The 25,582-nt window shown below is 55.2% G+C and overlaps 8 protein-coding genes and 2 non-coding genes across 13 annotated transcripts; 8 read left to right on the top strand and 2 right to left on the bottom strand.

The window, feature by feature from the left end:
- Positions 1-148: 148 nt before the first annotated feature.
- H310_12991 (hypothetical protein) lies at positions 149-1,066 on the bottom strand (the record flags this gene model as incomplete). The annotated part of the gene is made up of 1 exon (XM_008880309.1): positions 149-1,066. The coding sequence occupies one exon, from the start codon at positions 1,064-1,066 to the stop codon at positions 149-151; it is 918 nt and encodes a 305-aa protein (XP_008878531.1).
- Positions 1,067-5,400: 4,334 nt separating this feature from the next.
- Positions 5,401-6,745, top strand: H310_12990 (hypothetical protein). The gene has a single exon (XM_008880308.1). The coding sequence runs from the start codon at positions 5,425-5,427 to the stop codon at positions 6,619-6,621; it is 1,197 nt and encodes a 398-aa protein (XP_008878530.1). The 5' UTR covers positions 5,401-5,424; the 3' UTR covers positions 6,622-6,745.
- A 1,810-nt stretch (positions 6,746-8,555) lies between these two features.
- On the top strand, positions 8,556-10,188 carry H310_12989 (hypothetical protein; the record flags this gene model as incomplete). Its single annotated transcript, XM_008880307.1, has 5 exons — positions 8,556-9,097; positions 9,145-9,388; positions 9,481-9,648; positions 9,695-9,923; positions 9,986-10,188. The coding sequence occupies 5 exons, from the start codon at positions 8,556-8,558 to the stop codon at positions 10,186-10,188; spliced, it is 1,386 nt and encodes a 461-aa protein (XP_008878529.1).
- A 481-nt stretch (positions 10,189-10,669) lies between these two features.
- On the top strand, positions 10,670-11,854 carry H310_12988 (hypothetical protein). Its single transcript, XM_008880306.1, has one exon. It carries the CDS (start codon positions 11,164-11,166, stop codon positions 11,506-11,508), a length of 345 nt encoding a protein of 114 aa, XP_008878528.1. The 5' UTR covers positions 10,670-11,163; the 3' UTR covers positions 11,509-11,854.
- A 425-nt stretch (positions 11,855-12,279) lies between these two features.
- H310_12987 (hypothetical protein) lies at positions 12,280-14,498 on the top strand. Its single transcript, XM_008880305.1, has 3 exons — positions 12,280-13,779; positions 13,828-13,986; positions 14,042-14,498. Exons 1-3 carry the CDS (start codon positions 12,337-12,339, stop codon positions 14,465-14,467), a joined length of 2,028 nt encoding a protein of 675 aa, XP_008878527.1. The 5' UTR covers positions 12,280-12,336; the 3' UTR covers positions 14,468-14,498.
- A 184-nt stretch (positions 14,499-14,682) lies between these two features.
- On the top strand, positions 14,683-16,921 carry H310_12986 (hypothetical protein; the record flags this gene model as incomplete). The annotated part of the gene is made up of 7 exons (XM_008880304.1): positions 14,683-14,750; positions 14,822-15,849; positions 15,896-16,055; positions 16,148-16,273; positions 16,326-16,437; positions 16,500-16,775; positions 16,827-16,921. 7 exons carry the CDS (start codon positions 14,683-14,685, stop codon positions 16,869-16,871), a joined length of 1,815 nt encoding a protein of 604 aa, XP_008878526.1. The 3' UTR covers positions 16,872-16,921.
- On the bottom strand, positions 16,760-17,316 carry H310_12985 (cell division topological specificity factor MinE). The gene is made up of 2 exons (XM_008880303.1): positions 17,049-17,316; positions 16,760-16,997 (listed from the first exon to the last, which is right to left on the bottom strand). Exons 1-2 carry the CDS (start codon positions 17,287-17,289, stop codon positions 16,915-16,917), a joined length of 324 nt encoding a protein of 107 aa, XP_008878525.1. The 5' UTR covers positions 17,290-17,316; the 3' UTR covers positions 16,760-16,914.
- A 265-nt stretch (positions 17,317-17,581) lies between these two features.
- On the top strand, positions 17,582-23,792 carry H310_12984 (hypothetical protein). 4 transcript variants are annotated; one of them, XM_008880300.1, is made up of 17 exons: positions 17,582-17,694; positions 17,777-18,063; positions 18,110-18,193; positions 18,235-18,378; positions 18,575-18,753; positions 18,811-19,345; positions 19,496-19,592; positions 19,669-19,706; positions 19,818-20,075; positions 20,130-20,407; positions 20,491-20,614; positions 20,910-21,085; positions 21,178-21,345; positions 21,614-21,905; positions 22,010-22,545; positions 22,838-23,477; positions 23,521-23,792. In XM_008880300.1, the coding sequence occupies exons 2-17, from the start codon at positions 18,028-18,030 to the stop codon at positions 23,749-23,751; spliced, it is 3,816 nt and encodes a 1,271-aa protein (XP_008878522.1). In that variant the 5' UTR covers positions 17,582-17,694; positions 17,777-18,027; the 3' UTR covers positions 23,752-23,792. The 4 variants fall into 4 exon arrangements, with proteins under 4 accessions (XP_008878522.1, XP_008878521.1, XP_008878524.1 ...); XM_008880299.1 differs by having other exon boundaries at positions 22,010-23,477; XM_008880302.1 differs by having other exon boundaries at positions 17,777-18,193.
- A 44-nt stretch (positions 23,793-23,836) lies between these two features.
- Positions 23,837-23,909, top strand: H310_12983. Its single transcript has one exon. It is a non-coding gene; the product is annotated as a tRNA-Arg (tRNA).
- Positions 23,910-24,069: 160 nt separating this feature from the next.
- On the top strand, positions 24,070-24,142 carry H310_12982. The gene has a single exon. It is a non-coding gene; the product is annotated as a tRNA-Arg (tRNA).
- Positions 24,143-25,582: the final 1,440 nt, after the last annotated feature.

Raw genomic sequence — 25,582 nt, 5'->3', positions numbered from 1 at the left:
TCAATTATCCCGTCACTGGGTTAGTGGCCTAATGACTGAATAAGGAGATTTTTAACAAAAGGTGACCATTTTGCTCATCACTATTTATTAAAACCTATCAACAATTACACAAACCAAGTGCAAATTTCCTATTTAGTACAAATCCTATTTAGAACAGATAGGATCCACCAAAGTCATCATTGCTATCGGAACCAAGTTCGGTTTCGCTTCCATGTGCATCGGCAGCAAAGGCAGACTCGGATGCCAAAAACATCGACAGCCTAGTCCTGCGCTTCTCACGGTACGTGGCCTGCGCTTTCTTCTTGTCTTTAATCATCTTCGACCCAATCGCATTCAAACGATTGACGTATTGGACATTCACGTCCCCATCCTCTGCGCGGAGTGGATTGAAACGTAGGTGCACGTTCGTCAAAGCAACACAGGTCTGAAAGATGATGTCGTAGTTCTTACGACTCCAGCGATAGATATCGCTTGACACAGCCCGCAACGACTTCATTCGACCGAAGAAGTTCTCAACAACGACCCGATCCGTCGCAATCCGGTCATTCGTTGCTTGTTGCTCAAACGTCAACATTCCACCAGCAGGCTTTCTCGTAGGTATGACCGCTCGCACATCTCGTTGAATCCCTTGATAACCTTTGTCCGCCAGCACAGCCCACTGCGAATGTCGCTCGCCTGGCACAGTCTCGTCGGACATGTCGAATTCGCTCGGACGTTTCGAAAGGTTGGTACGATGGAACTCGATGTTCTCATCAAAAATCGTCTTGTCAGCCACACTACCTTTGTAGTGCCTTGTGCAGTTGATTTCCATTCCATTGGGAAGCACAGAGACTTCGACTTTGTGTCCGTACAAATGGTGCTTGCCACTGTAGTACAGTTTCTTCTCCGCATACGACCCGACTGGTATGTTTGTCTGCTGGAAGGTCACATCGGTGGCGTATCGACCGTATGCGTAGGTTTCAAATCGTATTCCTTTGGCGTGCATTTCTTGCATGGTCCACTTGACAGCATTTGCGTCGACGTACTTGCGCATGAGGTATGGATGCACGACATCGAGAAAGCTCATGACTCTCTTTTCGAACGTAGCCACTGGTTGTTTGAAGACGGAAGCGACGATGTCCCCAAGTCCCGCAATTCTTGCAAGTTGTAACGAGCATGAAAAGCAAGTCACGAGCGGTAACGTCACATTTGCGGCCCGAACCCACATTCCAGTGTTTGTAGACATGGTGACGAACGTCAGCCCAGAGAAGGTTAAACTCGCTTGGCGTGAAATTCGTCAAAGTCAAGATCCCCTCAGCACCTTGGGTTTGCAGGTACGCATCGAAGTAAGGAGATGTAGAGTCCTCATCGACGTCCGGTTCTTCCATGCGAACAGTCGAGAAACGAGCACGTTTGGCTTGACGATTATCTTGCATGCTGCTGAGTAGGGCTACTCCTTGGCTCATAGCGCGAGCAGTTAGGAGGCCGGATTTGCGAGAGTTACGGGTAACAGGGTTGCGGGAGGCCGAGGAAGCGTTTTGAACAGTCTCTCGCGGGTTTGGTGAAGCGACGTGAGGTCCTTGATGACTGCTTCGATGGATCATTGTTGCTTTGATGTTCAATTTTGAATTGAACTAAATCCATTCAGAAGTGATCGAGTGTTTTCTAATGGTATTGAGTGATTGATGAACGATCGTCAACAATGAACTGATCCAATCACTGCTTTGCGATATGCTCTCTGATGAATGACTCGTTACTTGCATGAAGAATCGGTCCGTGCAGAAAGATTATGTTTACTCTAAAACTGTAGAACTTTATTGTGAAGCACTTTTCATCCCTGTCGTGTATGAACCCCATTCTGAGCCCTAGGAAGGAACAGTTCACCATAGGTTCATGCAATATCTATCATGTTTCGTCATATTCGGATAATTGTTCAGCATCTGTATGATTTTCATCTTGATTTTAGTATGGAAAGGAGAAAATGTCTGATTTGAAGAGAACAACAATTTCTCCATTTCAGTCGACCAATTGGTTTCGCAGGATTGAGCACTGGGACCTTTCAACCTCGAAAGAGAGTTGAAAATTTTCATAATTTCCCATTGTAGCGAGTTTACAGTATTTCGGGCCGAATGTAGCTTTGATAAAGATCGTCCTATTTCGTATATATTGGTGACCGCTGTTTTGATTGGTTAAAAATTTTGGACGACGCGAACGGTTACGATCGTTTCAACACCGGTTTTACACATGAAACGGGGGAAGATATCGGTTAGCAAACGATGCCCTTGTTTGGGAAGGTGCCCCGAGATAAAGAACGCGACGGTGAGCTCATGAGTCGCATGAGGAATGCGCCAGGACCCCAGGTCATTAGAGATGGTGATGGCATCGACAGGAAACTGGACAACACGACAGAGGGGGAACTACGATCTGGAGTGTCAAGAATGACGCATTCGTCGGCAAAACCATGGGCACGTTCCGCCCACTTGCAATGATGACACAGACACCGTTGGTCTCCACCAAGCTGCCGACCGAGTGCATCATGACGACACGAATTGCACCGATGTCATTGAAAGGGTTGGTCCAACTTGTCGGGACGATGATCTCTGTGGCATGCGCGAGACGGAGCTGGCCCCGAGCGCGTGGAACGGGTACTTGTGGTCAGGTTTCAACGCGATGGGGCTCCAGACGTTTTTGGGCGACGTGCACAATGCTCAAGCCAGTCCATCGCGAGTGGGAAGGGGCGAGCATTCTGTCATGGCACATCGTACTCGACGAATATCGTATGGCGTTCATTGACAGTCAAGTTGAACGGGGTGCGTCTGACCGTCGGCAGATCCTGCTGGACAACATTCCGTCGCGATCACGTCCCTCCTTTTGAGTACAACTAAGAAGAACATGTTCATGACGTACTAACAGTATGTTGACCGAAGCTTTGCATTCGACGTACAAACGCCAAGCTCGATGCGATGCCACGATGCGATCGAATGCAGCACTTATTTTGACACACTTCTGCATAAAGCGACGCCAACGAATTCAAGTCATCTACAGCGACGTGATCAATTTGAGATGGTGGAGTCGCTCGGGTCGACCGATTCCGGTCAATGGATTCGGTAGACAATATTGGGTGTAAGCGATCTTGGCCCACGAGTAAGTCCTTGTGCCAGAATGTCGCGCATTGGACGTTGTGTGTGGCCTCTTCTAGTGGAAGCTTCCCTGCAATATCGCAACCAGGACGGCCTCACGGACTCGATAGGCATCCACACTGTCCCAGAGTTGTGCGATAAGTGTGACCGGTTGAACGAGATTAGGATGATGCAAGTCCAACAAGGCGATATTCGTGAGTTTGAAAATTCCTCGGAGCCCAACTTGGGCGTAGTTGTTCCTGTTCATACGTCCGCAACACGTCCGATCAATCAGTTCTGTAAAGGCGATGGCTGAAGTATTACTCTTCAAGTCCAAGAGTTCCACCATGGCGTGCGGGGTGTTGATGGCTAGCAATAGCCATCGATGACAGTTTTTGTATGTGCCTTCATATGCTGCATGTACTCAAACACGCACACCTGTCGCCGCAACGAGGCAATCGCAATTTCGAGGAGGATGAAATGTGAAGATCTAGGTTCACATCAGGTCCTATCAATCTAGAACACCAGTGTCTTACTTGAGTCGCGCCACTCAAACATCACCATCCTTTCAACGCACACGCTGACGTCAGCAGTGGTTATCGCATGCGACGCGAGCCGGAACACATCACTCCATGTTACTCGGTTTGGTGTGGCCCCTGGTAAAGCATTGCCACCTGCATGCATGATCTTATGCGTGTCGACGTAGGAGTTTGTTTCGCCAGAATATGGACATTGCCGTCATGATCAGTTGGTCTAGTCGGTTTCTCTGCTTGGATTTGAATCCATCGAGTTGTACGCTGGCGCCACCAGCGCAGCTAGGAAAGCTCACGATAGCTTCAATTCCGCTCCTCCGGGGCAGGAAAGAACGAAATACGTCAAAGCTTCGTCACACAAAATGTCATCCGAGGGAAACCATGCCAAGAAGGATGAGTATGTTAATTGCAAAGGACGGCGGCACAACCAAGCACCCATTGCCTCGAGTATGTCCATTTCACTCTGGGGTACTTCTGTAGACTTGCATTTCCCACATTGCATTGTCACGTCAAGATTGTAGTCTACTTGCGTTTGAGTTCACGTAGCGCTGCTTGGCAGCGGTCGCGCCAAACAACGTCATGGCAGCGGACGGGGTCGAATGCAAATTCAAGAGTGACTCTTCGTCAGAGGAACCACCAATCTGCACACTCTGGATGCCTCTTGCACTGTTCCGTCCGACTGTAATCAAGCCGGGGTCGTATGAGCGCACCGGGCCAACCATCAGGTTGATGCGATATGTGTCTGAGTTGGGTTGTTTTCGTGTGTCTCATCGCGGTGCCCAAGGTCACAAGGACCGTTGGGGTGCCATCGCCATCGCGGCGTGACGAGGTTGGCGCTGCGGTGGATGCGAGTTGGATGCTTTCGACGATGGCGAAAGGGTTGAAGCGGAAGGTTGGCAGTTGATTTCTTGGATACGTCTAGACCTGAGCTGCAGGTTGGACCCCCAGCTGCATCACGCACATACCGTGTCGAGGCGTGACAGTGTTTGCTGCGGGTTTCTCTGCCTTGGATTGCAAACTCGCGTCGTCCGCAGCAACTGTGCTGATCGCGTCCGCGAATCCGTGACATGGGCCATTCGGTATGGAGAATTATCCTGGCTCTGCGGCAACTGTAGTCGAGGCATCGTCCACAGCTACAGCAGTCCTCCGGTTTCACGTACATATGTAAGACACAGCTGCGATGTAACGCGGAGATAACCCTACTACTAAGTTGTGAATCCTCTTCCTGGGAACTGTCCTTCTCGTCAGTCGTTCAAAGTTTGGATGGTCGTCGCAGACGTGTGAGGGATATGATGGATAGAGAGGGAAACCCACGGCACACCTCAAAGCACTCCAACACGAGGGGATATCGCAGAGGTCAGTGCACGCTAGCCATGCAGAAGTCTCGAGGAATACCCGTAGCCCACTGTTAGGTGGCCGGCGTCCCTGGTGACACGGGTGCTGAGCGCACATTATCTCTGCTAGGATGAAATTTTGGACGACTTGGGCGAAGGACAGGTCGTAGAAAGAGGACTCACGAGTCGGATCTCTCTTGATTGCATATCGCATCGCACAGCACTGTCCGTACAGGTGCGGCTAGCTCGACATATGCAATCTGGTTCTTGTGAAGCTTGCTCGAGCTTAAGGCAATCCCCCGTGACATTTTCGCTGGCTTGTTCATCCCACAGGGTAGAGAGTGTGTTATCGAATTGTCGATCTGTGGTGCATCATGACGACGAGAGAAAAGTCCGACAACTTTGGTCGAAGCCAACCGTGACACTTTTGAATTTGCCATCTTTCACACTTGGACCGCCATGAAGCTGTTGTACGCCCTCGTTGCTGCGTCTGCCGCTGCGAACAAACCGTCCGTGATGACGTTGCCATCGCACGAGCGCACGCAACTCCGCGAGGAGCTGGCCAAGTGGCGCCAAGAGTTTGGTGCCAAAGCCCAAGCCTACATGCCTCCGTCCGTCCAAGGCATGAACGCATTGGACGCGGAAACGGACGCGCTCCAGCGTTTCTACAATACCAAGCTCGCGATCGAGGAGGCCCGCCGCAAGAATCCTGGTGCCACATTCGACCACCACTACCCGCACGCCCTATTGACGCCAGCCGAGTTCAAAAAGCACGTGCTCGGCTTGTCCTTTGAGCATGGTCTCAAAGCCTTCCACTCCCTTCCGACCGCCGAGCTGAACTATAGCAGTGTCAGGGCGGCGTCTGTAGACTGGACGAAGGGCGATTGCGTTGGCCCTGTACGCGATCAAGGCATCTGCGGGTCATGCTGGGCCTTCTCGGCCGTGGGCTCTGCCGAGTCGGCGCACTGCCTCGACACGGGGAAACTCTTGGACTTGTCGGAGCAACAAGTGGTGAGTTGCTCTAACTGGAACAACGGGTGCTTGGGAGGAGTTCCGTGGTACGCTCTCGACTTCATGTTCAGCGAGGGAGGGTGCATGGAGCAGGACTACCCGTATACGTCTGGCCAAGGCGACAGTGGAACGTGCATGCGGTCTTGCACCAAGAAGAAGCTCAACATAGGCGCCACCGTCCAAGTGTCTGGTGAGTTGGCGTTGGAAACGGCGTTGAACAAGCAGCCCGTGTCGGTGGCCGTCGAAGCGATGAACACTGAGTGGATGTACTATCGTTCGGGGGAGATCGAACATTGCCCTGGCTCGCAGTCCGACCACGCCGTCATTGCCGTGGGGTACGACGAGTCGTCCTACAAGATCCGCAACTCGTGGGGTGAATCCTGGGGCGAAGGTGGGCACATTCGTCTGCGACGTGGCGCGGGTGGTAAAGGGATGTGCAACGTCGCCGAGTACGTGTCGTTCCCCCAGATTGGTGCCCCGACGCCCAAGCCCACCCGCAAACCCAGGCCCACACCGAGACCCAACTGTGGCGCGTGCCGCACTTGCTTCTATACGCCTGCCAACCAATGCTTGTACGACGAATACACCAAGGACGAATGCGAGGAGTACGGCCCCGATTACAATATGGCGTGGTGCGGCGAGTAAATGAGAAGAGGTTGCTCTAGATCAGCCACAGTTCGATTCTGTCGCTGTTGGGGGAGTAGGTTGTCGCTTGTCAGTATTGACACGTCCATCGTAACTCAAAATGTATTATCGCGAAACATTGTCGTCCCATTTACGCGGGCACGTTGACAGGATACGATGGGGGCTGACTCGAGTGTGGGTCGGAGCACTGCAACGGTCCGTTCTGTAACAAGATAACATTGGAAATACAGCTCTCAACTGTCAAACACCTCTGGATTCGATTGCGCACGCCTAGCAGCATATTTTGTGTTGTTTCGTCACCAGAACATTCAACGCGAGCTCAACCCCTTGGATCAAAAATAACACAAACGCTGTGTAGCCCACCCGACGTAATGAGATTATCAAGTCATTGATTTAGCTCGATTCATGCCCCATGGCGTCCGCGCCAGGAACGACCTCTCCCGAGGTTCCAACACGGATCCCTGGACGATCCACCACGACGTTTCCTCCAGTCGTCATCATGGGGGACCACGCGGCAGCAGGGGGGGCGTTCAGGACAGGGCGATAAATGATTGGACGGTAGATGATCGGGCGGTACACCGTCAGCCATTCCTTGTCCGTCGTGGCCGATTCCACCGTCGTAGCCTCATTTGAGGGGATGCTTGCAAGCGAAGAGGCGGCAGATGCCATAGACGACGATACGACCACCAGTGCGAGCAAGACTGCAGAGCTCATGGGATTTTGCACAATGACCTGTCGTTGCATGTTGCAACCCTGCAGCCCCCCCCCCGAATATGCCCACAACGGCAAGTCGTGTCCATCAAAGAAACGGACCTGGCACTTCGAACGGCACAAACTATGCAGTGAATTTTGACTGGAGTTACATCCTCATGAGCATGTTACAACGTACCTGTGCATATGTATGGGCAAACTCGGTGAGCAAAGTGTGATGGCCATCATGTTGTCAATGGCCGAGGCTTCAAGTCGTTTATCCGACACACCTCTCAAGCATTCCATCCCCTTTGTGGTTGTCGGATTGCAACCACGCTCGCGACGTGCGTACGGCTCCTCCAGCGATTTACCAAGTACTAGTGTTGGCTGGTCGTGGCTGTGGAGTGTCTGTCGCGTAACCCCTCGCGCAGGTTGATTCTTTGTGCGACGAGGATGCTGACCATTCGACAACGAGTGAATGGAGTACCGTCGGCACATCAACCGGTAGAGGACTCCCCCACCAATATTCCAAGGGTGCCGCCACCCTCCAGTGGTCGTCCAGGGCACCGAGGATATGACTATCTTGTCCGGACATTGCGGAGGACGATAGCAAGAGTGCATGGGTGATTGGGGGCGTCGGCCCTCATATATCGGTGCACGATTGACGCTGCTGTCTGCCATGGTTGCCGTTGGGAGAAGCCGTCGCAGTCGTGAGAGGTGCCCCGTAAGGTTGACAACGCATCCCCGACGTATTGGAATGCGTCGAGATAGCATGTTACCGCACGACAGTGGTTTTACCCGAAACGAATTGCCCCAACTCGAGACCAGGAGGGGCCTACGGCGGCGGGTAGCCAACATTTGTCGGCAACCACTTTCTGTACTCTTTACAGCGCTCGTAGTGGGCCACGTCATCTATCCATCTCGCCCGACTCTGGTCGCGGTGGTTGCGCATTTGCACTCTGTTTTCGAAGTCTCATCTTCCTCCATCACCGTATTGTGCCACGCTGCTCAACTAGATGAAGCCACTGACACGCCCAGACTGGATTCGGTGGATTCCCATGTCGATGGATTGTCCACTATGGAATTATATTATCTTGGAGTTTGTGGGCTTCGTGTGGAAGCGAAATAAAAATGACGACTGACAGTTGGTGTCGCATCTAGACAATGTGTCTCCTCTCTGCCTGTCGACGTTGAGGCATCTTCGTCAGCCCTTCGTAAGCAGGTTTCGTGGAGGGGATTTTTCAATGCGAACTCGACTTGCCACCGCCATGGCTGTGCTTGCTGGCATGGGCACCTCTGAGTCGACATTGCTGGCGGTGTCGCAAGTGCACTTGGCCCTCACGAATGCCGTCCAAGAGTGTCCAAATGGAGTAGCAGTCTCGTTCGCGTCGCAAACAGCAGCCCCGTTCGACGTTCGATTCACCATCAAAGGCTATGACCAGTGGAGCGTTCGATCGAGCACGAGTGACTCGTACAGCGTGACGTCCGGGAGGTACTCGTACCAGTCGCCGCAGTTGCACACGGCATTCTTGTGCAATTTGGCACCGCTGACAGCCTACGACTACGCCATTGGAAACCGAACGAGCACGTTTGTGACGCCGCCGGCAGTGGGCAGCGAAGACGCGCCCACTGTCCTTGGCGTGGTCGGCGACCCTGGCGATACATCGGACAGCTCGCAGACACTGCGAAGCCTTGGGGAAGCATACAGGGGCTTGCCGACCCAAGCCATTTTGATTGCGGGGGATTATAGCTACGCCAATGGCGAACATGAAGTCTGGGACAAGTGGTATGTACCTTCAGGTGTCGCGGCCTGCTTCACGTCATTGCTGAAAGGTACGACGTCCAAGAAGACGTGTTTGCTCGTGTGCCGCAACTCGGGATCAACGGCAACCACGAAACGATCACGAGCCATGGCCACACTCCAGGTCATCCGGTCGCGAACGACATGGCAGGGGAAGACTACGTCGCGTACTTGAAGCGCGCGGTCACGCCGCTTTCGGGGGAAGCGAAGGCTGCCAAGCGCACGTATTACTCGTTTGACGTCGGGGTCGTGCACCTCGTGTTCCTGGACGACTACGTAGGATCCAACGGCAGCAACATCAACACTGTTGGTGCGAACGTCGTGCGACTTTGGATCGCGTGATGGAGAGCACGATAGGGACGATGCAGTGGAAGCACGAGCGAGCCGTGCAACTGGCATGGCTCGACGTTGACTTGGCCGGTGTCAACCGCACCATCACGCCGTGGGTCGTCGTGGTCAAGCACAATCCGTTCTACAACACGTGGATGGACCACCAGTGCCAGTGCTCCAAGCACAAGTACGTCATTGCCCCCGAGGTACGTCGAGACATGTGATTCCATGCTGAATATGGACGGCCACCAGGACGCGGAAGCATGCTGGAATGGCCAGTACGTATCTGGGTCCCCGATGTACGAACCAGCGTGTGGGTTACAAGCCAAGTTTGAATCGCTCTTTGTCAAGTATCGAGTGAATGTGGTCATTGCGGGTCACGTCCACGGATACGAGCGGACGGCACCGATCGTGAACAACGAGATCAACGCGACGCATGGCGTAGTGTACGTGACTACGGGGGCGGGCGGGAATTACGAAGGTGTGTGTGGCAGCTTCGCGGCGGCGTGTTTGTGGCATGATGCTCGTGTGTGCTGGATGCAGGTCACGCGGGGCCACGAGTGCCAGGGACGCTTCCGCCGTGGTCGACGCGGGTAAACAACCAAGTGTACGGCGCGGCCAAGGTGATTGCGACTGGCGACTGGTTGGAGGTTTTGTGGTTCGCCAACACGCACGGGATGGAGCCTTGGGACGCAGTCACGTTGACACGTCGCGAGGACGTCGACGACGTGGCCGACGAAGGGTAGAATCGCCTTTGTAATTCCACGGCACTTGGCTCAACTGATTGACGTGCGTGATGGTGTGGCATGCGACGAGAAGGTGGAGGCACGTCATGCGCCGCGCTGGAACGTGTCGAGTTCAATCGGGACGAAGCATCGTCCTGTTCGTCGGTCCATCGGACGGAGGTGTTGGGAACTCGTCAGGAAGGCGACATGCAAGCTTCGACTCGTAACAGTTGGATTTAGAACGCGAGAAAGTGCTGCCGACGTCATCGAGTTCGACATGCGAGCCAGGTTCACCGTGTGCTCTCCATGTTGCGCCACACCGAGCATCGCATTGCCGTTTGGCGACAGCACATCGACGGTCATGACTCGGTGATCTCGATTCAACGACAAAATACCTGGGGCATGGACCCGCTGTGCTTCGCGTTAGCCATCGTATGAGTCCATTGCTTTTTTGCTGTCTAGACTACTGAGCTACATGCATGCCTTCGTCACCAGAAGATGCTGCAACGACAAGTACATCTTGTTCAAGTTGTTGTATTCAAAGGGTTTCGTTCCAATTGAGAGCGGCACGCGGTGGACGGTCAGTGTAACTATGACATGAAAAAGCATCATGTTCGAGCCGTCGCCAAGACGGAGCCGACTCGGTCAAGGTAGTACGTTGTCCTCGCTCCATCCACCGCACCACCCTTCATCGCCACGGAACGAAGAACACCACAGCGACTCAATCCGTACGACCTAGTGACGCAAGGGACGTCGCACGTCTAGAGACTTTGCAAACAGTAAGAGGGCTCATCCAGCCCACTCCAAACACAACCAAACGATGACAGGACACGATGCAATGTCAACATGAATAAACGGCACGGGTAGTGGGGGAATGCGTTGTTCAGTTTGAAATTGAAAAGTTACACAAGGTTCTCGTCATGACCGCGGGTCGATCAGACAGGGATAAGGTTGAGTCCTCCTTACAACGCCCCACCACCACAACAATGCACAAGAATGCAGCCACCATCAAACACACAATGGGAGATTCGACGTACAAAGTCAGGCACGACACTTGTGAAGGTGTCTGAGAACAATTGTCTTCAACGACGCGGTCTCAAAGCGAGCTGGGTTGTCTTCGTGTCATCATGGTCGTACAGCATCTCTCCACGAAGGACACACACACACACAGGACAGCATGGCCGAACACGTGCGTTTGCCCAACGAGACGTCGTGGGGCGGCGGCGCACATCTCGCGCTGGAAACCAATTCTGGACGCGCATCCACGTCGCGTTCATGCACACAAGAAGGAGATCATACCGTCCTCTGTTAAAAGACGGCGCAATGTGTCTCTTCACATAGATTCAGCCTGGGGCGGCGCACATGTGATGTGGTAATCATGTCTCCCGTTCGATACACAGACACAACACACACGCAGCATACAAACGCAGAGGGGCATGTGTCATTCCTAATTCTGCCACCTCATAATGGACGAGGGCGCAAACTCAACGGAATGGGTCGCTGGTACAAACGGTCGCTTTGGCAGTCAGCAGTAGGATGCTCGACGACAACGGACGTCGGCAACTGTCGCAAGAGAGACTGCGCGGCATGGCATGGACTAGAACGGCGACCGACACCGGCAGATCAAGAATGACCATCGCCGTCGCCAGTGGCCAGCCATGCCACACCACCGACAGTGGCTGGCCACGCCACGCCATCAAATGACTGGTTCCCCTGCCTGCGACGACGGACATATCCGGATCCGCATACGGACCCACCCCCCAACAGTTTCACTGGCTTTTTGTATTTCGTCCCATTTCGTGCTTGCATGGATATTCCCAACGTCGATATGATTCTTTGTATGACGCCCCAACAATCGCACAGATCCATGGATATTCAATGGCGGCGCCCGTTCAAGATCCAACGAAGCGAAATGGCACATCACGCCACCGCCTTCCGTGGCATAATCATGGCAGTGGGTAACCGCGGGCACGTGCATGCCATCATGGCCACGGCCATGATGGCAGCGTGAGGCCGTCGCAGGGCGAAACGACCGCGAACCCGTTGTCGAAGAACACTCTTGCCAACGATCTCAGCGGTTTGCCGAGTTTGCGTGTCTAAAAATAGTTGCGAGAGGATTCGAAGGAGGGCTCGGTACAGCTTGAATTGACCGCACGAAGCACGAACGACATGGACGGCGGGGAAATCGCACGGCTCAAGGCCGAGTCTGCCGCGAAAGACGAGACACTCAACCAACTCAAGGTCAAAGCCAAGGCGTTTGCTGAAGCCCTCACGAACGAAAAAAAGTCCCTTGAAGCGCAACTGGCGCAGTCCCGAAACGAAATGAACGAGCTCAAGACCAAGGCGAAAGCGTTTGCGGACAACGTCAAGGCCCAGATCATCGTCGAGAAGGAACGCGTGCAACAACTTGAAAAGCAACTCCATGCGAAAGACGCCGAGTTGCTGCAACAACTACAGCAGCACGTGTCGATCGCTGCCCCTCCTGAACGAGACGAATGGAAGGCCCAAGTCGACCAACTCACACAACAACTGGCAACGGATCGACAACTTCACGCGGAGCGGGTCGCCCAGCTCGAGCACCTTGCGCAGCAACGCGTGGCGGAAAAAGCTGTGCTGGAACAACAGCTCCAGCAACTTCAATGGCAGCACACTCAAGACAGCGCGCAGCGTGAACAAGGTTCCGCCTCTCTAAACGAACAGTTGGCTGCTCTGCGACACGAGAACCAAGACTGCCATCGTCAAGTGCAAAGTGTGGTGATGGCACTGCAAGCGCTGACGTTTTCAGTCGCGACCAACGTCGAAGAGCTCGTGGCCGCCGCCCAAGCCGCGTGGCAGGCGAAAACAGCCCGCGTCGCTTCGTTGGAGCTGTCCGTGGCCAGTTTGGAAGAGGAAAAGCAAGTGTCGCGAACGACCTCGGCGTCGCTGTCGGACAAACACCGACAAGACATGGCCGCACTGGAAAGCTCGAAGGATCAATTGCAAGCAGATCTTGCCGCTCGAATTGGCGAGTGCACGGTGTTGCGTGGGGAGGGAGTGGCCAAGGACTTGGAATGCGCCAACCTGAAACGCCAGTTGGCACAAGCCACGGCCGACTTCGACGCGAAGTGTGCGGAAGCGGCGCAAACCGCTTCCAAAGGTCAGGAAACGTTAGCCGAGTGCGCAAACTTGAGTGGCCAGGTTGACGCTCTGACTTGCCAAGTGCGTGAGCTCGAAATGGAGCTTAGTCATGCGAAGTCGAACCACGCCAGCCAAAGCGGGCTCGCGGCGGCCCATGCCTTGGCGCTAGAGGAAGCCGTCCGCGAGTGGAAGGCCAAGGAGGCGGCATGGAACACCGCGAAACAAGACATGCAAGATGCCCACGACAAGTTTATCAAGGACGAAGAAGAGAAAAAAGTCAAGGTGAAGGCGTACATCCAAGCGTTGAGCGCTGAAAAGCAAAAAGCCGTCGAGGACGTCGAGAAACAGGTCAAGGAGCGGGACTTAGCGCATGAGAAGCGTATGGCGGATGTGAAAGCCAAGACGATGGCCAAGTTCGCTGAGCACGAGGCCGTGATCAAGAAGAGCCAGGAAGAGCTCGAGGCCGTGCGCGCTCAGATGGCCAAGGCCCAGCAGGTACATTTGGTTCAAATGTGGGCGCAATGGACTGACTCGATGAGCTAGACGTACGAGGCTGAGATCAAGGCGTTGCAGGCGAAGAAGAAGGAAGCGGAAGATGAAACGATGGAAGTTCTCAAGAAGAAGCGTTTGGCGGCAAAAGCCGAGACTCAAAAGCTCGCGAGTGATTTGGAAGGCGTGCAGAAGCGGGCAGCCATGTTGGTGGTACGTCCGAGCGTGCGATCTCGATGCCAATGCTCAAGATATGCTTGTCGAGCAGGATGTGACGGGCAACAAGTGCTCACATCAGTCGAAACAGCTCGAGGTCCTGCAGGAACGTGTACTGGAAGCCATCCATGTTGTGAGCCACCACAAGAAATGCGACTTGTCGTCGTTGAACGACCTGGCGCAAATTGTTACGTCGCCGCGCATGAACTCGGGCAACTTGCCTGGCCCGGCGCTTGGACTCAACAAGATCGACGAGGACGTGAGTCACGTGTTTGACCAAATGACCGCGCTCACCAACGTGACCGAGCGCCTCGTGGACCTGACGCTGGAAGAAAACGACCTGTCGCTCAAGGAGATCGTCGTCGACCGCATGAAAAAGCAGTTTTCGGCATGCTTTGTGCATCAGTACGCCAAGTCTGACGAAGATGGGCTGCTCCGTCAACGCACTAGCTCCACCATGCCTGAGTCGCCGTCGTAGTAACGTTACGATTACATGCTCATTTATCGACTCTCGCTTGGCCCATTCCGTCCATCGTCCATCGGGCAGACTCCCCAAACGCCGCCAACGCATTCCCGCCGGCGCGGTGAAGTCGTCTGATTGGTGGATCGGGTCCATCATCCGATATGTTTACCAATAGAATTACATTTCCGGATAATGCAGCGCGGAAGTGGCCGTCTCGGCAGAGAGAAGCGATGCCAGTCGGAACCGCGGTGATGCGCGAACTGAATGTGATCCGCGAGGAACTGCGCTGCTTCATTTGGTACGTGCGAGGAGGACCAGGTGTGGCGACTTTCTATGCATGTACCCTCACGATGCTGTGGTGTAACGCAGCCACGAAACCCTGCGAGATCCACACTGCCTTGGCTGCAATCACAACTATTGCAAGCAGTGTATTGACGTCCAGCTGCGCAAGGCGGTGCCACAATGTCCCAAATGCAAGATCCCCATGTGTCCAAGTGACGTCCATCGCAATCAATTTCTCGACGGACTCTTGCAGGAGTGGAGGCTCGTCGAAGCTGCGATATCTACGACATCTCCGTCCCCAACCGACGAGTCCGCCGTCGAGAGCATTCCTGTGGCACGATCATCACCAGCAGTCAAGCGAAAGCTCCCCTTGGACTTTGCCTCGTCGCCTCCACCCTTGCATAGTTCGATTGTATCGACGCAGAATGACGCGGAACCTGGTGTCACTGTGTCGATTGACTCGAATTGCGTGGATTCCATGGCGTCGCTCATGAATACGCCGCAACTGAAAGCTTATCACGCCACGTTGCAGAGGCACGCCGCAGACTTGGACGAGAGTTTCAATCACAGCAGTCACGTCAGCAGCCCCAACGTCGTCGCCAGTTGCTCGCAAACTCTTCCTCCTCCTGGCGCACCCGGTGCCAACATCGAGACCAGCTGCCCTGAACCACCACTTCCGCGTCATCCGCCATCCCAACCGCTTCCAGTCTCGCCTACACATCACCCTCACGAATCTCCCTCGACTTCATCGCAGGAAACCGCCATGCCGATCAGCACCCCGTCGCCGATTCTGTTAGTGCCGCAGTCACCTCCTCGGTCGACCGTGTCGTTCCATCTGGTCCGCCATGCTCGAGCCGCAACAGCACTGCCCGTGGTCGTGGCTGCGACTCAGGACGACTCCGACGAAGAGTGCGTCCCGGAAACGGAACTCCAAGGGTATCGCGACTCGGCGGGAAACGAGTCGCAAGCTGCTGCGATTTGCCCTCCCAGTCCAACCGAAACAGCGCCTGACCATCCCGTCGCATACACTACGAGCCCTCGCGACAGAAACGTCGTCCCCGACGTCAACTCGCCGTCGTTCCGCATCCTCGATGGGTCACCCACCGACCCCACAGGTGCCAAAACCTCCTCTCGACATGGCGTACTAACAGGTGATCGCAGCCGCTTCACGAGCCCCTGCCAACCAAACAAATCGAGTCTGCATCGTGGCGACCCATGTGTCGAAATCCCACCGCCGCCTCGTTCTCGATTGCGTGCGGTGCTTGGGCGGCCGCTTCGGCGTTCGCTTCCACCCGTCGTCGAAACGACGCCCTGGCTTCATGTACGTGAGGAGCCGCGATCATCGACACGACCAACGCCCCTTGCCGCGACTTGCCGTGGGCGCCATGACATGCATTGTAATGGCTGGCGTAGGCACGCAAGTGACGACCCTCTAAGCACCACCCACGTCGTGACAAGTGCCGACGCTGCCATGCGATGCTCGCGAACCCTAAGCGTGCTGCTGGGGATGAGCCATGGCTGTTGGATTGTCAGCATGGAGTACGTCCAGCTGATCGTCATCGACAAAGGTTGAGCCGCTACTACGACCTAGGTGGGTCCTCGCGAGCTCAAAAGCGCGGCGGTGGGTCGACGAAGCTCCGTTTGAGATCGCAGGGGATACTAGTGCCTTGCAGGCGACCGCGGTCCCGAGAAGGTGTCGACTGGTGGGTGGATTATGATCTTGGCAGGAGATGATAATGACAGCTGACCTCGGTGTTGTGGCTAGCTGAGGAATACTCAAATCTTTCAAGGGATGTGTGTGATGCCGCTGCACGCCCCGATCGAGCAGATAGACGCGATGGAAAAGGTGGTCGTGGCATGTGGAGGCATGTGGCGACCATACCAACATGGTCAACACGCTGGCGAGAACGTGGTTGGTGTGGTGTCCAAGACCCTCTCGCTCGCCGCGTGCAGTGCGCTCGTGGCCACACATGCTGCAACTCGACGGAAGATGCCGATAGTTCGCGTTGCGTGGATTGTCGACAGCATCAGTCACATGGAGGTACGTTCTCGACAGGGTCGAGAGAACGAGGATTTCACCCCATCGACACAGTGCCAGCCATTTGCCAAGTACACCGTGGCGTTGTACGAGAAATAGATAACATCGCGCGATCGTGTCGACGAAAATGAATACGCCTGCATTACACCGACGGCGTTGTGCGAACCGCATGCGGGTGGACGGGAACTTGCATCTCAAAGATGTCCAGGCTGCCTTCGTGCTTGACTAAGCAAAGCAGTGAGTCGATCGAAAATGGACGCAAAAGCTGTACTTTACCCGCAATGTTGACTCTCTCGCCGTCTGCGACCGCAATGTGGCGCTGCACACACGCAAGGAGCTCGGCCTGGAGAGCGTTGAGGTCGACCCCGCTCAGCGCCTGGGACCCACGTTGGTGTGCCAGGATGATCTGTAACCGCTCCTTAGCAATGTTCTTGGACGCCGACGCGGTCGATTGCGATGACGGCGCCGCCGCCGCCACCCCCGCCTTCGCCAGGAACGACTGCAGGAATTGACGCATGGGATTCAACCAAATGCCAAGTCTCGGTTGGGAGTAAGACTGTTTTGGGACACCATTTGTGAATCAATAAAAACCGAGCACGGTCATACTGCAATACGGTACCAAAATGCTCTATATGCCATTTTTTTGTTTATATGGACGGACTTTGTTAGTGGTGTTGATGTGTGGCAAGTCCATACAAAATTCAGTATAAAATGTTAAAGTGCTTGAATACAATGTTGTTATCCTCGTGTTTGTATGGAGGTAATCGAATGCAATCTTTTTGAAGTACTTTACGTTAGCGCATGTTACCGTCGCGCCGCAGAATTCTCAAGACGGTGAAGGTAATCGATGGAACTCTTACGCAGTGCCATCCTCAGCGAGATACAAGCGCTTGTGCATGTCTTTCGGCAAGACTACGTCAAAGTATGTGTGCGCGTATCCAGGGCCCGTGCCTCTCGGCAAGCGGGAGGGTTCAAGGTTTCTATGGCGCTTACCCTGTGGCTAGGTCAAGTCGTCCCAGCTCCAAGGACTTGCATCCTTGCGCGTCCACGTGTACCAGTGGACAGATCTAGCGGACTACGAGTCGCAGACCGTGCTACGTCCGTTCCTCGACATCGTGCGCAATGAAAACACGACTGGGCCACTCACTCGTGCCGCGATGGAGTCCGTGTGCACAATCTTGCAAGCGTACGAGTTGTCCGACGATGGCATTTCCATGCACCACGCGCTGTCGGAAGTTGTGGACGCCGTGACACAATGCCGCTTCCAAGAAACCGACCCGGAATCCGATCAGTACGTACTCCTCATGGTCGTCCGCGTGCTCGATGTCGTGATTCAGTTCCGCGACGTGACGCGGCGGCTTCACGTGGACACGATGTGGCACGTCGTCGAGTCCTTGTATGGAATCGCCCGCTCCTACGAGGTCGCACCCACGTCAGTCCTCTCCGCCTGACTCACATGTAGACTCAAATCCCCAGCGTCCTGCGCTCCCTCGCCACCGAAAGCCTCCATCGGCTGCTACGTGTCGTCTTTGCATCCACCGCATCGTCGTCAGCGAGCACGACGACGGCGATCGACACACGCATTCTCGCGTTCCTCGTCCAGAAGGTACGTCCTGCCGCTGTTCCATGGACGTGGTGGCTCTCAGCCTGGGTTCGGATGTGGTTGATGCATTCCTGCACGCATGCGCATGTTGACGGGCCCTTCATGCATCCTCTCCTCGGCGGCTGTGAGAGGGTCCTCTTCGTTGTCTTCGTCGCATTTCGTGCGGTCCTGTGTATCAATGGCAGCCACCATGACGTAGATACTTGCGCCGTCGACGGCGCCGCACTCCACCGAGCGAGAGATGCTCGTGGCATTGGACCTTCTCCACACGATTCTCCAAGCGAGCGGCGGCGCGCTCTTGGATGCGCCGTCGCTCTTGGCATATATTCAAGACGACCTGTGCCTTGGACTGCTTCGAATCTGTCGATCCACGACCAGGTGCTCGTTTGCCCTTTTCAAAATGCCTTGCTCCGAGTTTCGTTCACCGCGTTGTAGCGACGACGACTATAGTTTAAACGTGCGCATGGCGAGTTTGCCGCTGTGGCGGCTCCTCTGGGTGCACCTTCGGCCGGCCCTCAAGCACCAGTGGGAAGTGCTTGTGCTCGGCGGCCTCGTCCACGTCATTCAAGCCAAGCCGACCAACGATGCCAGCAGCGGAGGAGGTCGGGGGGACGACTCGGTCGAGCACCAGTGGAGGCTGGAGGTAGGCCAGGTCCTCGTGGACTTTTTCAGCGACGCGTCGTATCTCGTCGACATGTTTGTCAACTACGACTGCGACGCGGACCGCGCGAACGTCGTCGCAACGATCCTCGACACGTTTTTCGATGCGGCCGGGGCGATGGGCGCCGACCGTCCCATGTTGACGGCGTCGACGGAGATGACCGAACTGTCATGCCTTGGCATCATGAATGCGCTGCAAATGCTGTATCGGCGCGCCCAGCACAGTCCGCAAGAACCATGGGCGCCCCCAAGCGATGTCGGACCCCCCGACGTCCTCCTCGCGCGACGCCAGCGAAAGCAGTTGTTCCAAGTACGTTGTGGATGCGTTGGCGGTGCGATGGCCACTCTTGCATGGCTCGGGATGCGATCACGGTGGCTAGAAGCTGGAAAGGGGTGTGGATTGTGTGTGCCTGCCGATACGTTGTCGAAAAGGTCGAATGAGAGTGTTGTTTGTGTGCAGGACGCGATCGCTACGTTCAACAAGAAGCCGTCCGCCGGCATCCAGTTGCTGGTGCAGCACGACTTTCTGCCGTCGCCACTAACGCCCGTCGCTCTCGGTACGCCGTCGCATCCCCCGTCGTCGTGGGCGACGTAAAGTTTAATCCCGTCGCCGCCTCACATGCAGTTTTCCAGCTCGGTTTCTTCGGTCGCTTCCCCGAGGAATGGACAAGGTACGCGCGCTGGGATTATTTCCATCGTTTTTTCCCATCGACCCGAGTCGCGATGAATGTGTTGGTGGCCATGGGTGTGGAGAGATGACGACGAGTTTGAATCGTTGGCAGACGGTTGTGGGTCAAGTGCTTGGGGCGCTCGGCAAGGCGCACGCGGCGCCGTCGGGGGGATCGCCGCGGTCGAAGAAAGCCAACGCGCCACTTCACGACACGGTCGAGTTTCACGCGCAACTGCGCGTCGCGTACGTCGAGACATTCAACTTTGACGGCATGCCGCTCGTGGACGCGCTTCGGACGTTCCTGTCGGCGTTTCGCTTGCCCGGCGAAGCGCAGCAAATCGATCGCATTCTCGAAACGTTTGCGACACATGTATGACGACGACGACGGCGTGGTCTGGCAGAGCTGGCTCACGACGGTTGCTAGGTCTATGCCGAGTGCCGCGAGCGCGACCTGTTTGGATGTGTCGACGTCGCGTACTTGCTGAGTTTTTCCATCATCATGCTCAACACCGACCTCCACAACGCCAATATTCGCCCGGAAAAGAAGATGTCGGTCGCCGACTTTTTGAAAAACAACGTCAACTACGGCTTGAACAACCAACTGGCGCCGCTCCCGGAAGCGTATTTGGCCACGATCTACCACGCGATCGCAAACGATCAATTCCGGACGAGCGATAACGACAACGTGTTTGCTCCCGAGCGGTACGGACAGCCGCGTCGGGTCTCTTTCTCGGATATTTCAGTGGTCATGGCTGGTTGATGATGGGCACGGTGGTTGGGTGTAGATGGAGCGACGTTCAACGGTCCATGGACGCGGCGACGATAGTTTCGATGGCCAACCACCGCCAGTACGACGCCCAAGTGCTCGACGCAGTCGCCGATCGGTTGCTCGAATCCGCTCCAGTCCTTGTACGTCGAGATCAACCCGGTCGAACGCTTTCCGAGTGCTGTTGTCGACGGGGACTTGCGAGCGTGAATGGGTTTCGTCGCGGCGTTTGGTTTTCTGAACAAGAAGCGATAACGTGTTGGGGGTAGACAACGGACTCATGCCGTCATGCGACTTGTTACGGGTGTTTCTTGATGTGGTGGTGCATTCGATGTGTGCGTGCTGGCATGCGGACCTCCTGCCGACTATCGTTTCGAGTGTTTTCTGCATGTGGTCCACTCGACATGGTTTTGTCACGTCGTGCTTGATTCCGTGTAGATCCATTCGTCCATGCGGCAAGTGAGCGACCTGTCGATGCAGCTCGTCGTGCTCACGGGCCTCGTGTCGTCGGCGCTGCACTGCACGCACCTCGTCCACCGCGTCGTCCACCTCCTCGCCGACGCGTCGACGCTGCTCGACGCGATAGACGTCGACGAAACAGTTGCTGGAGCCACGTACGCTCGTTTGAATCCGTTGTTTGATGGAGTGTCTTGCCTGCGTCATGGGCTGCTGCTGATGGACGGATTGCTGTGTGTGCCTGTTGTAGGTACTCGTTTCTAAACGACCCGGTGGCGTGTGCCGCGACAGAAGGACTGCTCGAGGTGTGGACGCATTGCGCATTTGAGTTTCGAGATGGCGCATGGAGTCGATTCAACTCGGTCGTGTGCCGCTTGCGCGAATTCCATCTCGTCCCGCGCAGTTTACTGCGCCACAGGTACGCAGGGCGGTCGGTTTCTGCGGTCGCATGCACCCATGAAAAGTCGTCTCGATCGGCTCGTTTCAGCCGTTTGTGTTGTTGTGTGTTTCGGGTGGCATATTCGCCATCGGTCTTCGTTCGTTCGGGTGGTCAGTGATGTCCACACTTGGATGTGCATGCCGCGGAAGCACCATGACGTCATTTGTGGTGACGCCATCGATGCTGCATGGGCTTGTCATGACTGCATGGCACTCGCGACTCGAGAGTCACGGGGGAATCTGTATAGACCAACGTATCGCAGCTCGGACGAGGCGGCGGCATTTGTTGCGGCAACACGGGCGCAAGCGCATGCGAAGCGCGCGTCCATCAAGAAGGCCGCCGCGGCGTCGTCGGGGTACTTTGACTCGTTCGTGTCGCGGTTTTTCTCGGACACGGCGACGCCGTCCCCGATCAGCTCGCTCGACCATCACGCGAGTGGCCCGACGATGAACTTTCAATTTCGCATTGATGATCTGCTTCTTGACGATGCCGACAACGACGAAGCAACGACAACGCCCGCCGCTGTGGCGTCTACTTTGGTATGCACATCTTGGACCGATTTCTTCAAGCGTTCGTTTGGTTGGATGGCTCGATGGCCGCCACGGTTTGAGCTGGTGTTGGCATGTCATGCGTGTTTGGCTAGCAATATGAAGGGTTGGTCCCGCTGTGGACGCGCCGCCTCGCGCCGTACTACGAGCACATGCATCCGCTGTCGGACCTGTCGTTCGTTTCTTTTTGCCACGTGGCATGGACCGAGATCGAGCGGGTCGTGCTGCCTCCGACCAAATCCAAATCGATTGTCCCGAAACTCACGCCGGCCGGCGCCGTCTTCCTCGAGCAACTCGTGCTTCAGTGCGTGGCGCAGACGTCACCGGCACTCGTCGTGGATCGGCTGTGGAACCACGCACATGTCCTGCTCACGTGTCTGGACCCCCTCATCCGTGGCAACCTCCAAGTCGACGGCATGGCGTTTGAAAATGCAGTCTTCCTCATGGATACGCTTGTGACGGGCCTCGTCCAGTTGGACGATTCGCCGCGCCTGTGCACGCTGCTTCAGACGCACCACCATCTCCTTGGACCCATCACACAGGCGCTTCTCCGTGGTGTGTGCAACATGCCAGCCCACATGGCCCAAGTCGAGTGGGTGCAGCACGTTTCAGTGCAGCCCGTCTGGATTCCGTACGTGTCTAGCCATGATTTGATCGAGTGTGACGTGGTTTCGTGCCTTTTTCCGCGTTGCTCGACGCGAGCAACGCATGCCACCCAGTGTGCTCGGACGAGAGAAATATTGTCTCTGCCTCCAGGTGCTCGTGGCCACCAAGCCGTGGCGAGCGCCAGAGTCGTGTATCGGTTGACGAGTGGCCACGTCCACCGGCTACATTTCTCGTGCTTCAAACGAATTCGCGATCATGTCGTGCAGTTTGCAGGTCCTCTGCGACGACGGCTGACGGTTGTCCGGCACGTTGTGTAGGGAAGTCGTGGAATTGCTCGACAAGTGGATGCACACGCTGGTGGTGGACGCCGGCAACGTTGCCGACGATTGCGATTCAAACGACAACTCGCCGGCCGCGGTACACGCACTCACGAACGTCGTGTTTACGTGGGGGATCTTTCCCGCTGACGCCGAAGTCGCCGTGGCGGGCCAAGCGCTCAAGTACGCTGTCCAGTTATTCCACCAGCCCACGACGACCCGCATCGACGCGCTCACGATCGTGGGCGGTTTGCTCGCGTTGAGACGACATCCCAACGTAGACATTCGCATGAACGCCATCCACACGCTCAAGCAATGCCTCTTGGAAAGCACCGTCGTGACGAAGCGATTGTTTACACCAGACACGTGGGCCCTTGTGGTGCGCATTGGCTGCCAAGGCGAGCGCGGCGTGTTGGTACGTTCCACGGATGCAGCGGGAACCGAGTCGCCCGACCAGGCGGGCCTCGTGGCCTTGGCGTTGCCCCCTGCATTGGTCGGAACTGCTCCCAGCCACGACGAATCGAACACAGATGCGCCCGTCACCACCGAATTGGGACGCATGCACGTTCTCGCCCAAGTTTTTCTGCACCACATGGACGATTTGGCCGGTCTGTCCGACTTGGACCTTTTGTGGAGCGAGGTAGCGTGCGATGTGAGATGGGATGGCCGACGAGTTGTCCTAGTTGCTTCAAGCGTTGGTGTGGCACTTGGCTCTGCCCACGCACCACGAAGAAACTCTCCAGTTGATGCGCAACGTCGTGCAAGTCGTCCACGCATCGTTTGCGTCGCAGCCCTGGTTTCAATCGTCGGTAGGGACCATCGCGACCCAGCATCCAGACTTGGCTGCCTGGACACCTCAAGAAACCCACGCCGTCGCCTCTGTCGTCGTGCCGCCGATCGCAGCGTCTGACTAGCTGCGATACACCTTATATAAAAGACTATGAAGTCACTCGAACTGGCAACGTGCGTCCAACTCGGGATGGTTCCGCTACGAGAAACGTCCGCGTGGCGCAATGGCTAGCGTTTCGGACTTCTAATCCGGAGGTTGCGGGTTCGAGTCCCGTCGTGGACGTACACTTTTACCAAGTGCTCAACGTTGCCATTCCCTTTTGATGCAAACCTTCGCACAGTCGCGCTTTCCATAGTGCAGGGAAATTTGATGTGAATCTCTAGTCGACAGTGTGAGAAAAGGCGATCTGTATTAACTTCAAGTTGCATTAACACGTATACGAGTCCTTGTGGCGCAATGGATAGCGCATCTGACTTCTAATCAGGAGGTTGTGGGTTCGAGTCCCATCAGGGACGGTCTTTTTCTTTATCCAAGCCGCTTTGGACTTTTGCCGATTTGAGGACGTGGTGCTCCTCGACTTCACCTTGGACGAAGTGGTTGGCATCGTTTTCCGACAGGAATTCCATGTGAGAACGATTGGATTGTCGTATTTTTGTTTATATTTGGTGTTGATGCAGCCGACGTAGTGTGTCGAAAAGTTGGAAATCGTGTTGAACTCGCAACACAGACTACTACGGGTACGATCTTGCGTCAACGTCCCAAGCCTCGGCCGACAAGTGCTGCGGGGACTGCGAGGCTACCGCTGGCTGCAAGCTCTTTGTCTGGCGAGGTTGGCATCATCGTGGGAGACTTAAGAAAGGGTCATCTAGTGTTGTAGTCATGATAATGAAGTCTCAAACAAGACTTGTCCTTGCGTCCACGAAGTACACCCGCCCGGGCCCTTGACTCGGTGAAAACGTAATAGGTTGCACCACTCGATGCCAAGGCGCTCTTCGTACACATTCCAACGGCCGCGCCAGTCGCGATGGGACACTTGTCGGTGTGAAGAGTGTTTTGTCCCTCTTCGTCGAGTCAACCGACCAAATGTCCCGAGCTGTTGTCATCTCTTTCGACGCCTTCCACGTCGTCTTTGAAACCTTTACACCGTCAGGAGGCGCGGCTGCGCACGACCACCTGAAGATGTCCGTCCTCCAGTCCATGGACTTCAATGTCAGCGTCGTCGAAGGAGCTGTGGCACGTCAAGACTGGTGCAGTTCCATTCGTGTCCAATGCGGGCGGTGGTGGTGGTAACGAAAACTGCTCTGCAAGTCCTTGTCGAACAAACCAATTTGTACTGCTCTTTGCGTCATCCTGTGATTGCCATGGCGAGGGGGAGGAGAAGTCTCTTCATGCAAGACTCTCAATCTTGGTGATGCAGTGACCTTAGCACCGTGCCCCATCGAGTGGATGCTGTTCGATGCGCTCAGTTGGTCATAGGTAGTTACAGTGCGCGCCAGGTGGATAAAGCCACCCTATTATTCAAGAGAAAAATTCCGCCAATCACGACTTCTGCTCCACAAAATGCAACAGTGTAACGAGCTTGACTGGTGGAGTTATCACATAGAATTTTAGGTCAATTGGTTGAGTTGAGCGTTGTAGACTGCAACAAGAACGATTTTTGACCGCGCCAGGTAAATAAAGCCACTTGCACTTCAGACTCCAAGCAGCAACTACACCCCACACACAGCTAACAGACTTTTGTCACGTGATTGGTAAGCACTTTTACATACAAATACACTACGACAACGAACAATATCAATGCCATAGGATGGGTAGAGACGCTCAACTTTCTCCTGCTGAAAAAGGCGCCATTTTGGCCTTCTGCAAGGCCGGATACTCCAACGGGGCCATTGCACGCGAGCTTGGAAGGTCTAAGGCCGACGATTACGTCGAAACGTTGGAGAACTATTTGCTTC

The sequence above is a fragment of the Aphanomyces invadans genome (assembly GCF_000520115.1).
Source record: "Aphanomyces invadans strain NJM9701 unplaced genomic scaffold supercont1.46, whole genome shotgun sequence".
Classification (NCBI taxonomy): domain Eukaryota; phylum Oomycota; class Saprolegniomycetes; order Saprolegniales; family Verrucalvaceae; genus Aphanomyces; species Aphanomyces invadans.
The sequence above is the reverse complement of the archived record's forward strand: the minus strand, read 5'-3'. Positions and strand labels throughout refer to the sequence as shown.